This window comes from Fusarium sambucinum, chromosome III (genome assembly GCF_050947815.1).
Source record: "Fusarium sambucinum isolate potato_lamoka chromosome III, whole genome shotgun sequence".
In the NCBI taxonomy this organism is placed as follows: Eukaryota; Fungi; Ascomycota; class Sordariomycetes; order Hypocreales; family Nectriaceae; genus Fusarium; species Fusarium sambucinum.
In genome coordinates, this window is record NC_139292.1 from 6,820,516 (window position 1) to 6,831,818 (window position 11,303).

Sequence of the window (11,303 nt, forward strand, 5' to 3'; positions counted from 1 at the left end):
GATTCAATTGCCGGGACTAGACTGCCAAAGGGAAACGTCAGAACTTGAAGACTAGCGACTGAATTATCGTTTAATCATAGCATGTGAATTGCAACTCGTTAGTCTAAGTTAACACCTGCGGGAGTATTCAATTTGTCGTCAAGTCGTCAACTACAGAGGAGCCTGGAAAGATATGATAGGAATGGAAGATTCATTTATTTGGCTTGAAAATAGCATCACATGCGAAATGAAAGAAGCCGTGGTATCCGGGTTGCTCCATATAACCCCTGTGTTTACTACCATCAAGTCCGCCATCAACCAACAACTAACTATGGACCAACATATGCCTCAACTGTGCAGTCACGGGCCGACTGGACAGCCTCAAGGTATAAAGAGTGAGCTCCATCACCTTAGTAATTGGGGCTTTCTTTCTTTTGAATCAATTGTTCGTCCAAATACTCAGCACCATTTTCTAGCCATGGATGACTTTCCGCTTGTCATGCTTGTTTTGTTCATTGATATGACCGCAGTCGTCATTCGCATATCCGCAGGAGAATGGACAACAGCTGCAAAGATTTCTTTACTTGCCACTCATCTGGCCTTGATATCACAAGTTTTGAAGACGGATACAAACAGGATGAGCCTATAGGACACCCAAAGCAACCATCACACCTCTTGAGACAGACAGGATCACTTCTACCCTACACTTGGACAATGCACCATGGCAATCAGAGACAATGTCGGTGAGATGCCTAGTGATGGATGGATGGTCGGGTTTCTGTATGTCTCACCAACGCAACCAACCTCTTTACTCTTTGACATTCTTGCTCAAGACGTCATTGATTGATTGGCTACGTATGCTTAGTTATTTTTGAGGCGGCTTTGTTGCCGCTATTCCGCTTCGTCATGAGTGGAACAATTCGAAGCCATGTTAATCAATCTAGCTTGATCTAGATAACATGCTTAAGCGAGGACTCTTTTACCAGTGAAAACCTTTGATTCCCATACCTACCCCGCCTTATAGAGGGGCCTCACAATCTAGATCCGACCTTCGGCCAGTTTTTTCTTGAGTCACTTGGTGACATCAAGTTCCTGACTAAGGGTAGTTTTTTTTCCACACCAGCGGTACATAAGTCCATCTTAGCCGCCTCTCTCACCTCCACTTCTCTACCATCACAAGAACACATTACCAAAACAGAATAACACACACACTCAGATACTCTGCATCGATTGAATGCTAAGGCAGACACAATGCAGTACAACAACCCCATCTCCCACCACACCAGCCACACCATGGGCGAAGGCGCTGCTAGTAGCAACAGCGGCGACAATAGCAGCGGAGCGAATAGCGTGGGTCACCATACAAGCCACACCATGGGCCAGGGCGCCAGCAGCAGCAGCTCTGGTGCCCATGGGGGAGGTGGGGTTGCTGAGACTGAGAGAGTCGACAATGGCATCAGTATGCACATCCAACACCTCTATCTACTACATCCAACTAACATCCCCCAGCCCTGGAAGCCGCCCTAACAGACGTCGAGACCTACGAGAACGAAAACGATAACGAATCTGATGATGCAAGCTCCCTTGGCGACAGTCTTGCCAGTCTCAACGGTACTGCTGCCTCTGTAGCGACTTCCATGCGAAGCTCTGGTAGTCTTTCCAACTTCAAGATCATCGACACCACCCTGCGCGAGGGCGAGCAGTTTGCCACTGCCTACTTCAACACCGAGACCAAGATGAAGATCGCAAAGGCCCTCGACGACATTGGTGTTGAATACGTGAGCACCACCATATACGCAGAGCTGGACTGTTAACTAACATATACAGCTCGAATTGACGTCACCTGCTTCCTCCCCCCAGTCCAAGGCCGATGCCCAAGCCATCTGCAAGATGGGTCTCAAGGCAAAGATCCTGGTCCACATTCGATGCAACATGGACGACGCTCGCCTCGCCGTTGAAGCTGGCGTTGACGGAATCAACATGTGCATCGGCACTTCGGCTCAGCTCATGAAGCATTCCCACGGAAAGGACCTCAACTGGATTGCCGAAAAGGCCAAGGAGGTCATCGAGTTCACCCAAGCCCACGGCCTCGAGGTCCGCTTCTCGGGTGAAGACTCTTTCCGCTCCGACTTTAGTGAGATCATCAAGCTGTACTCACTCATGGACCGTCTCGGTGCTCACCGCGTGGGAATCGCCGACACCGTTGGAGGCGCCTCTTGGCGCGAGGTCTATGACAAGGTGTCTACGCTGCGCCAGATCATTGGATGTGACATTGAAACTCACTTCCACAACGACACCGGTTGCGCCACTTCCAATGCCTACACCGCTCTTGAAGCTGGCGCCACCCACATCGACACTACTGTCCTAGGCATTGGTGAGCGAAACGGCATTACTCCCCTCGGCAAGCTGTTCCAGTGCATGCTTGGCTTTGGACACGAGTATGTTGCCACCAAGTACCGTCTCGACAAGCTTCCTGCTCTTGAAAAGCTTGTTGCTGAGGCTGTTGATATTGAGATCCCTTGGGATACTCCTGACCTCTCGGTGTTTCTGTGAAAGCACCTTTTTGGAAAAGCCTGTGACAAGGCTTATGGAGAGGCATGACCCTCGCAGGAACTTTTACTTTCAACCAGCTCAGTTTTAGGACACATTTTACCGTAGAAGATATGTGTCTGACAGTCATTACCGCTCTCAGGGCACGCATTTAGTAACATTAATGCAAAGACTCTTTCTATAACACCGTTTCTTCAATCCTCGTAGTTTACTGCATGTGCTGTGATGTTACATCTGGAGACGTTTGCTAGCCTTTTGACCCTTTACTTCCATGTCAATCTATCTGTTCAACTAATCTGGATTTATTTCGTTATAGACGTCTCTTTTTCACCAGCTTCGTCATGTGGCTACGATGCGGCGATTTGGCATCGAAGTATATACCAGTACAGCGAAGTTTGTCTAGCTGACCAACTGACTTTGCATTCATAAGTTATACTTCACGATAACGGCCAAAACAATGGCTTTACCAGACATATGCTTAAACCAAAATTTGATCAATTGACGAGTATTCTTCCAACGTCTATCACTGTGGAAACAGCCCCAGTTCAACTGGCGCATTTCTTATCTGATCCTCCTGAATCTCCTGCAGTAACGAGCTATCAGGATAATCTTCGATATCGAGGTCGATGTACCCACGTGGAGCCCATTTGCGTGCACAAGCGAAGAGGGTTCGCCCATTGATACTTGTATCACTTAAGATCCGTAATGCACACTCGCCCGCATCTTCAGAAGTTGCAAGTTCCACGCCTGAGCTTTCTACTTCATCGAACTGCTCCTTGGAAAGGATGCTGGTCCGTATATACCTGACAAGAGCCGAATTAGAATGAGGGACAATAAACGTCGAAGTTTGACTCACCAAGGTGCAATAACGTTGACACGGCTGCCGTAATAAAACGCTGTTCTTCGCAATGCATGCATGATTCCACGGACTGCCCACTTTGTGCTGCTATACTCTGGGCTTCTGGGGACGTCAACAAAACCGGCACCAGAACTAATGAGGATCAAGCATGTATCTTCTTGATCTTTTTGTGGCTCAGTTCCGTTCTGCGATACAAAGTAGTGCATGGCGAGCTTAGCCGTGTAGAGTGTACCTTTGAGGTTCACATCGATGATCTGCAAGTCAGGCTTCTGGGGTTCCTTTCCAAGCCCTTCCCAAGTCAGCGGATTCAATGAGATCGGGTTCACTAGCTGATAGCCTTACCATCGAATGTAAAGGTTTGGTCGGTTTTGGTCATACCAGCATTAGCTATCACATAGCTGATCTTTCCAGAGGATGAGAACTGAGCAGCTTCCTTGAATAGACGAATTTGGTCTTCCCAGTCGGTTGCATCACATTGGACAAACTTGGAGCCTGCTAACTCGCTAGCAAGTTTCTTTCCCGCAGAAGAATTCTTATCGCCGATGACAATCGCAGCACTGGTAAATCTGTCAGTAAATGGCACCAACGATTGAGTGACACAACATGCCCTGCTTTATGTAGTGCTCGTGCGTATGCTTCTCCAATACCATTGGCGCCTGCAACATGTTAGAGATGGAACTAAGAGTTATCCTCCAACTAACCTCCAGTAATGATCACAGTCTTTCCCATCAATTGATCCCTACTAAAGTCAATGCCACAATTCACAGGTTGGGATATCTTGTAAGGAGGCATGATGGACACGCAATTCGAATATTGGGGAAGGTCTTGATAATGAGCGATAACAACTGTTTGAGCATCTATATAGATACCCCGGAATACAGATCCCTTTATATTCGCATTTCCAATGCTTCTCATCTTGATATGTGAGTTGATGATATGTACGTACGTACCCAAACGCTATTCGCTTCGGCATGAAAATCGGAGTATTCCTCAGCCGTCTTCACTTGACCCAATGGGATCAAGCACATCGCCAGCTAAGCTCATTTTGGTCAGCGCTAATGCAACCTGCTGATAAAGTGGGCTGGAGAGATGACGCTGCCAGTATCAATTAATTATCAGCAACCTGCATTCAAAACCCGACCTCATACCTTCTTGACAGGTTCTTTTGTTTGCTTGATGGTATCGCAAAAGTGAAATCATTTGTCATCTCGAAACCTACAGGAAGTAATGGCTGCTCCGCAACAAATTGTGGTTGAGCCTATGGCCCAGCAGCTCCTGGTCCAAAAGGCTGGCGACGACTGGACAGGGGTTACTAGCACTGCCGAAAGACGAAAGTTGCAGAACCGACTGAACAAAAGGTCACAATGTAAGTGAGCTCACTTGGACGATTAGTATGTATGCTTACTTACACCTGAATTATAGACCTCAGAAAGCGACAGAAGCTTGTGAAAGCTAGGGTTGACGCCAAGGCCGACTTACCAACCACATCAAAACAATCGGAGGACACCAATCCAAACGCCATGATGCAAGCTATTATAGAAACGTGCGAGATATTCAGCAGTCCAGATATCAGTCAAAGAGTATTTGCTCTCGCAAGTATGGCTTATCTAGACTACGTAATGAATGCCCCACGCATCTCACAACTGCCAATCCTCATCACATTGAACGTCAACATAGCAATCGCCAAGAATGCTACATTGATGGGGTTTGATCGCGAACGCATGTGCATTGATGAAGCGATATCACCTTTCAACCAGAATGGGCCGTGGCCATCTAGTTACAACCCACCAAAGGCCTTAGAACCCACGTCGGTGCAGAAATCTGTACTTCATCATCCTTGGCTGGACATATTTCCTTTTCCAAAGTTCAGAGATAATGCTATCCTGGCCACAGATGCAGAGATTTTGGATGACGGAGAACTTTGTGAGGATGTGGCAGAAGTCAATTTGATGAATACTGAGAGGCCGAGTTTGATTGTATGGGGAGATGCTTCACTTCCGCATTCTTGGGAGGTTTCGCCGTTGTTTCTTCGGAAATGGGGGTGGTTGCTTCAGGGTTGTCCAGAGATGTTAGAAGCGACGAATAGATGGAGGCAAAGCAGGGGCGAAAAACTTTTACACTGGCATAGCAATTGATACATTTTGGAGGGACTGTAGTGTGTATTTACATATAAGAACTTGTGGTTAAACATTGAATCAGCATCTTGAGTCATTCATCTCGTCTTCATGCAAATGAATGAGACTCCAGACCATCACGCTCGTCTCGAGCCATGGCGAATTGGGTGGAGAGACAACAAAAATTGTCGTGGATTTTCTATCTTTAGCTTCACAGGAACGATTTCGGAAGCCGCCTTTCAACAAATAACAACGGTCGTGTGGCCCAATGGCAAGGCGTCTGACTACGAATCAGAAGATTCTGGGTTCGATCCCCAGCATGATCATATTTTTGCGCTTCAGACCGAATTGTGGTGCTTCAGGGCCCAGTTTAGTCTATCTAGTGTCTGTTAGTCTCTTCTTTTTGATGTAGGAAGAGACACACCACTCCTTGTTTCTCACCATAGACGATTAGCATCACGGTAAGGGCCTGGAGGTTTCAATTCCAAGGTCGTGTTATTAGTTGGGCTTTACAAATTAACACCTCAATCTATACATTCGTCATTCCATTGTCTCACGTCGACGCCATCGGATCTCAGCAGGGTTCATAGGTCGAGAAAACATTGACTAAGACTTGTTAGCAAACACTCATCATCAGACAAGGCAAACTCACAGAGTAATCTGGTGCCGGAAGGGGAGCCTTGGGATCAGGTTGTTCGATATGAAGTAGCCTCACAAACGTTGCAATAATGGCACCCAGCTGTGCATAAGCATAATTCTCGCCAACACATCGATGTCGTCCTGCTCCAAATGGCAGATAAGGACTGCTGACGGATTTACTCATCACTCCAAAGCCGTAGTCCACTGTCTGTCCATCATCTGCAGTTTTCTCTGGTGGCTCAATCTTGTCCCAGCGGTGAGGATCCCATTCTGATGGTCGAGGGAAAAACTCTTCTGATCGGGCCATTGTTCCGGGAGACGCAAGAAGGGTATGGGATGGGGGCACTACCCATTCTGTACCAGGTACCAGCATGGGTGATTTGACTTGTCGGAGGATGGAATGGATTGGACTGTGAAGACGGAGAGTTTCCTTGATGACTTGGCCATTGAGAGTCAATTTCTGTAAGTTCTCCCATGTAAGAGGTTCTTGTGGAGAACCAAGAACTTGGACCTGTTCCTCGTACAACTCCTGAACCAGATGAGGCTTGTGGGCAAGGTTAAGAAGAAGCCAAGCACCACTAGCAGCAGTGTTATGCTGGCCACCCATGAGGATTGCGATCAACATTCGAGCTGCATGGTAATCGGGAAGAGGTTGACCATCCTTATACGTCGCATTCATAAGCGTCCAAACCATATCCGTCTCGTCACCTTGATTACCCGTCTCGCGACGCTTGGCAATGATATCGCTGAAAAGCTTCTCCATTACCTGCCGTGCGTGATCTCGACGAAAGTTTTGCGGGAGTGGAAGACCTGGCATGACAAAGTTGATAGGTTGGAAGCCGTCGTCGAGATGACGGTAAAGAGTTGCAAACGTGCTGTCAAACATAGAGCGGACTTCATTTCCTAGAAGGGATCCAGATGCTGTGTAAATTGTGATCTCGGCCATGACTTCTGTGATGTTGATGATTCCTGTGTCGCCCTTGAAGTACGGTGAGGTTTTGACGTAGTCTTCGACTTCCTTGACGAACTTTGGGATGTAGCACCGCAAAGACTCCGTGGTGAGGCCAAGCTTGAGAAGCTACACAGGAAACCAAGTTAGATGATTCAAGTGTTGGATGTAGATTTCATACCCTTTTCTGGTCCATGAAGCGTGCATTGGAGCAGTCGTACACAACCTCCTCGCCAAACACAGGCGTCGTAAGCTTTCCATAAACGTCCTCAGCATTTAGATCGGCATGCTTTCCGTTGAGGATAAAGTCATTGCCCTTGGGTCCAAGAAAGACAGTCGTCGATTTGCCAAGTAGAATAAAGGTGAAGCAATCACCATATTTTTCTCTGCAGTCGAAGAAAAAGGCGTACGGATCAATACCATACTGAACAGTGCTGCCGATCAAGGGGAAAATGTGGAATACGACTGGTGGACGATGCGGGTTGGGAAACCATAATTGTCGAACCACGTTTGCGATGACGGACAAGATGATGACGATGCTGGTAGTTAGAGGGATTGAGATGGAGAGGGGTAGAGCCCTCAAATTCTCATAAAGAGAGTCCATCTTGCTCTCGCTCACACGGTGAATTGAGAGTGATGTGGAAAGGTAGGACTTTTCTCAACAAAAGATAGGAATATCGGTCAGCATCTTCAGTCAGATGTTTTTATTGAAGCTAGTTTATCAGTTTAATCGGATGCGAATACGAGATGAGTCAGCCCTATTGAGAAATGTGCTGATAATTGATCTTGTTCCTGAGAGATTGAAGCTAATAAATTCCAGGGCATTTCTCACGGGTTCTTGGCGCTGATTACATGGAATGTTACTGGTCCATCGCACGATACAGGCTGTCAGCCCTGTAAACAGCCTAACAGTTGACCTAATCTGGCAGTTGAAGCAGCCAAGCCTCAGCCGCAAAACTTACGATAAATGCCTCTATTTCAACTCTAACTATACTTCCTTTCTATTCCTAGAATATTTTTATTATTTTATTCGCTACAATGGATGGATCCGAAAATTGTCCCGATGGCGACACTCGCGGTGCCAAAGAGCTGGTCGTCAAGCTAATCGTCGCTCATCTCACTGCAGTTGTCGCCTTTTGTCACCTTCAATCTCTCCGCAATGAGCGTCTAGACACCATCGAACCAGTACTATTCCTCCTCTCCCCATTTATCGCCGTCTTTCAAACGGCGATTGGTCTGGTCACCATCCACTTCTATCTTATTGAAAGCATGATCAGATCACCCAAATCTTGGCTCACTCATATGAGCATTTATGCGCGCCGCTGGAGTCTTTTGTTTGCAAGGAAACCAACACCTAGACTAAAGGGAGATGATGACTATTGGTCTAAGCCCAAGGGAGCTTGGTTGAATCTAGGGAGACTACTAGTCATGTCTGGGACGCTCTTTCAGTTCGTGGCAACCATCTTTTTATACAGACGAAGGTGGAATCTTTATGGCTGGGAGTCTCTCTCCATCGTTGACCATCGATCGTTTGAGCTGGCCGTTGGTGGCGCTACTGTTACAGCCTTGTCCATCTTGCTGGTGCTCAGATTACCAGGCTTCACTGAAGCTCCTCTGATCCCGTATACCCAGGAGAACGGTACAACACCAGAGCAAATGATTATGTTTTGTCGCGGTGATGCGAGACGTTGTCCCCAGTGGTACATGCCATTATATATATCTGGATATGTGCCAGAAACGACAGCAGTAACATGGCTTTTATGCGTTTATTCCTCGACATACCAAGGCGAGCTGGCATGGCTGAGACAATTGGCCTTTATGTACACCCTCGTTTACGAGGGTTTTAGCGAGAAACTCGGCCTCAATGTTTCTATCTGGACATTTTATCTTCTTGCTGCCGTGTCGTGCGGCCTCTGGGTGGTAGCTTCGAAGATTCTTACACGGATAACCAATGTTGCCATTGCCGATTTTGAAAGGAAATATCCGTGGGTAGGGAGGCCTGCATTGATCATTGTTGGTGGTGCTACTTTCTGTTTCTTTTTCGTATTTATTATTTTCATTATCATATGTATCTCTCTGTTTGGGTTCTCTATACTACCAGCCATGCTATCTGGCTGGGCCAGTATTGGATTGACCAAAGGCTGGGAAACTCAGGCTATGTTTTTACAGGTGCCTTTTAAGACAAACGATGAAGCGAATGAGTGTTTATTGCTTTGGAAGGATCCCGTGGCTGATTATCTATGGTCACTTGTCTAAAAGAGGACCAGGCAAGCTATGCATCTGTTGGACCACCTCTGCTTGGTGGTCGGATATCTTGATTTCTTTGGGTAGGTGTGAAGATTCACGAATAGAGTGAAGGATAGGGCCAAGCGTTCAGAAGCCAAAGACATAGATTAAAGTTGCATAACTATGCTCTATCACTAGTTTAAAAGGCCCTGCAATGGTTGACAATAGACTAACAATTCACCCTCTCTAACCACACTGATACACTGGTGTTTCAGTATTCCAATAAGCATACAGGTTCTTGTTTCCCTTCCTATCAAGTCTTCGCTGACTTCGCGCTTCCTCCTTCTTGACCTTCTCTGTAAATTTATGATTTGTAGTGATAAGCGCGCGCTGTTCAGCTGAAGATAGATGCATGAGTGCAGTGCGGTCACCGGCGCTCATGTTCGCTAGTTGATGTGCAGCAGTAGCCTTTTGTCGTCTTTCGCGTCTAGTCAACACCTGAGTGTCGGGGGTAGAAACTTCGTTGCTCGGATCGGCTTCATCATCGCTGCCTGTTGGGATATCCTCCAGCTGTAGTGCTGTTGTTGTGCGTAGTCGACGGCGCGTTTGGAAGAGAGACGGATCTGCCTGGGCTGATGACTTCTTGGAGATAAGTCTTCCGGATGGTAATCTCATCGAGTCCTGGTCTATTTGCAATGGCTTGTGATCGGACTCCTTCTTGCTGCCATCTTCATTTACAGAACCCTCTGATAGCTCATCTTCAGTCTGATAAAAGTCGTAAAAGTCGGCAAACTCCGAGTCTTCTGACAAGTCAAACTTGCAATGGCCCTTGCCGGTCATATGTTGCTGAACGGCTTGAACTGTTGACCGCGATGTTTCGCAGTAAAGACATTCTCGGTAATTAAAAATAACGAGATGCAAATATCTGAAGAACGTTTCAAGGTCAACGGTGAGATGTTCTTGCTGTGGTACAAATAGGCCGTGTGACTTTTGCATGTGAACCATACCCTCCTCAAGAGTAGGTGATGATGTAGGGCAAAAGAGGCATTGACCGGGTGTGAATGAGGCGACTTGTTCTGGTTCTTTGGTTGATTCCACAATGTCCTGATTCAGAGGTGTGGTGTCCTCGGGAATGTTGGGTGGTGTTGATAGGGTGGTCATGGTTGCAGTGCTTGTGGCAGTGGTAGTGGTTGCTCCTAGCATGAAGTTGGAGGGATTAGATGAGTTGAGAAGTTGTTGATAGAACTGTTGAAGAGAGTGGGATATAAAACTCTATTGAACGTCTTGTAGTTTGCTGCTGGATGAATAAGAGTTACTGGACAACTCAAGCACTTAAGTACTCCTGAGGCCAACCATCGATAGAGTCAAGAAAGTAAGGCCATCAATATGCAATACCCTAATTGGTCGATCGAAGTGAGTCGAAATGATTGTGCTAGTCCAGTTTAGGTATTGTCGAAAATGAATCATAGTGATTCCGCTTCTCCGTGGGGCCGATACTTGATCTCTAACTGAATATTGTATTAGATCCCTGTATAAAAGATAGCGAGATAGTACTTCCAGCCCCTGGTAACGCGGACGAAACCCCATGGGACCCCGGACCCGAGCGCCACCATCAGAAGATCACAAAAATTGGAGCAGCTATCTGTGTCTGTTACCCTGGAAGAACAGTTTTGGAACGAATTATCTCGTTATTCTCTGGTGACTCATTTGTAATGGCATCTTCAAGACCGAAAATAGATTCCGTGATTTTATATTGATACAGAATGGTCATTTTACGTTTTGTAGTGGCATGGCACTGACTGACAGTTCACAGTTAGTTGTCTTGTTGATGCTGTTCCAGTGTTCGATTGTCAGGTTATCATCAATAATACACAACTGCAACATGACATTGTCCTTTGACGATTCTAGGAAAAGTGTTTTAATTACCAGATAAGTTATCGTAAGTACGGCTTGTTTTTGCTTGTCTCATACAATTCACACCCTATAC

At 46.6% G+C, this 11,303-nt stretch overlaps 6 protein-coding genes across 6 annotated transcripts; 3 read left to right on the plus strand and 3 right to left on the minus strand.

The window, feature by feature from the left end:
* Positions 1-1,230: 1,230 nt before the first annotated feature.
* Positions 1,231-2,532, plus strand: FSST1_012440 (homocitrate synthase; the record flags this gene model as incomplete). Its single annotated transcript, XM_083235667.1, has 3 exons — positions 1,231-1,438; positions 1,489-1,757; positions 1,807-2,532. 3 exons carry the CDS (start codon positions 1,231-1,233, stop codon positions 2,530-2,532), a joined length of 1,203 nt encoding a protein of 400 aa, XP_083082136.1.
* Positions 2,533-3,052: 520 nt separating this feature from the next.
* FSST1_012441 (uncharacterized protein) lies at positions 3,053-4,180 on the minus strand (the record flags this gene model as incomplete). The annotated part of the gene is made up of 5 exons (XM_083235668.1): positions 3,053-3,332; positions 3,386-3,677; positions 3,731-3,945; positions 3,987-4,044; positions 4,090-4,180. The coding sequence occupies 5 exons, from the start codon at positions 4,178-4,180 to the stop codon at positions 3,053-3,055; spliced, it is 936 nt and encodes a 311-aa protein (XP_083082137.1).
* Positions 4,181-4,615: 435 nt separating this feature from the next.
* On the plus strand, positions 4,616-5,523 carry FSST1_012442 (DUF3425 domain-containing protein; the record flags this gene model as incomplete). Its single annotated transcript, XM_083235669.1, has 2 exons — positions 4,616-4,754; positions 4,811-5,523. 2 exons carry the CDS (start codon positions 4,616-4,618, stop codon positions 5,521-5,523), a joined length of 852 nt encoding a protein of 283 aa, XP_083082138.1.
* A 519-nt stretch (positions 5,524-6,042) lies between these two features.
* Positions 6,043-7,694, minus strand: FSST1_012443 (cytochrome P450; the record flags this gene model as incomplete). The annotated part of the gene is made up of 3 exons (XM_083235670.1): positions 6,043-6,108; positions 6,155-7,219; positions 7,272-7,694. 3 exons carry the CDS (start codon positions 7,692-7,694, stop codon positions 6,043-6,045), a joined length of 1,554 nt encoding a protein of 517 aa, XP_083082139.1.
* A 434-nt stretch (positions 7,695-8,128) lies between these two features.
* FSST1_012444 (uncharacterized protein) lies at positions 8,129-9,346 on the plus strand (the record flags this gene model as incomplete). Its single annotated transcript, XM_083235671.1, has 1 exon — positions 8,129-9,346. The coding sequence occupies one exon, from the start codon at positions 8,129-8,131 to the stop codon at positions 9,344-9,346; it is 1,218 nt and encodes a 405-aa protein (XP_083082140.1).
* A 216-nt stretch (positions 9,347-9,562) lies between these two features.
* FSST1_012445 (C2H2 type zinc-finger-domain-containing protein) lies at positions 9,563-10,477 on the minus strand (the record flags this gene model as incomplete). Its single annotated transcript, XM_083235672.1, has 1 exon — positions 9,563-10,477. The coding sequence occupies one exon, from the start codon at positions 10,475-10,477 to the stop codon at positions 9,563-9,565; it is 915 nt and encodes a 304-aa protein (XP_083082141.1).
* Between the last annotated feature and the right edge of the window lie 826 nt (positions 10,478-11,303).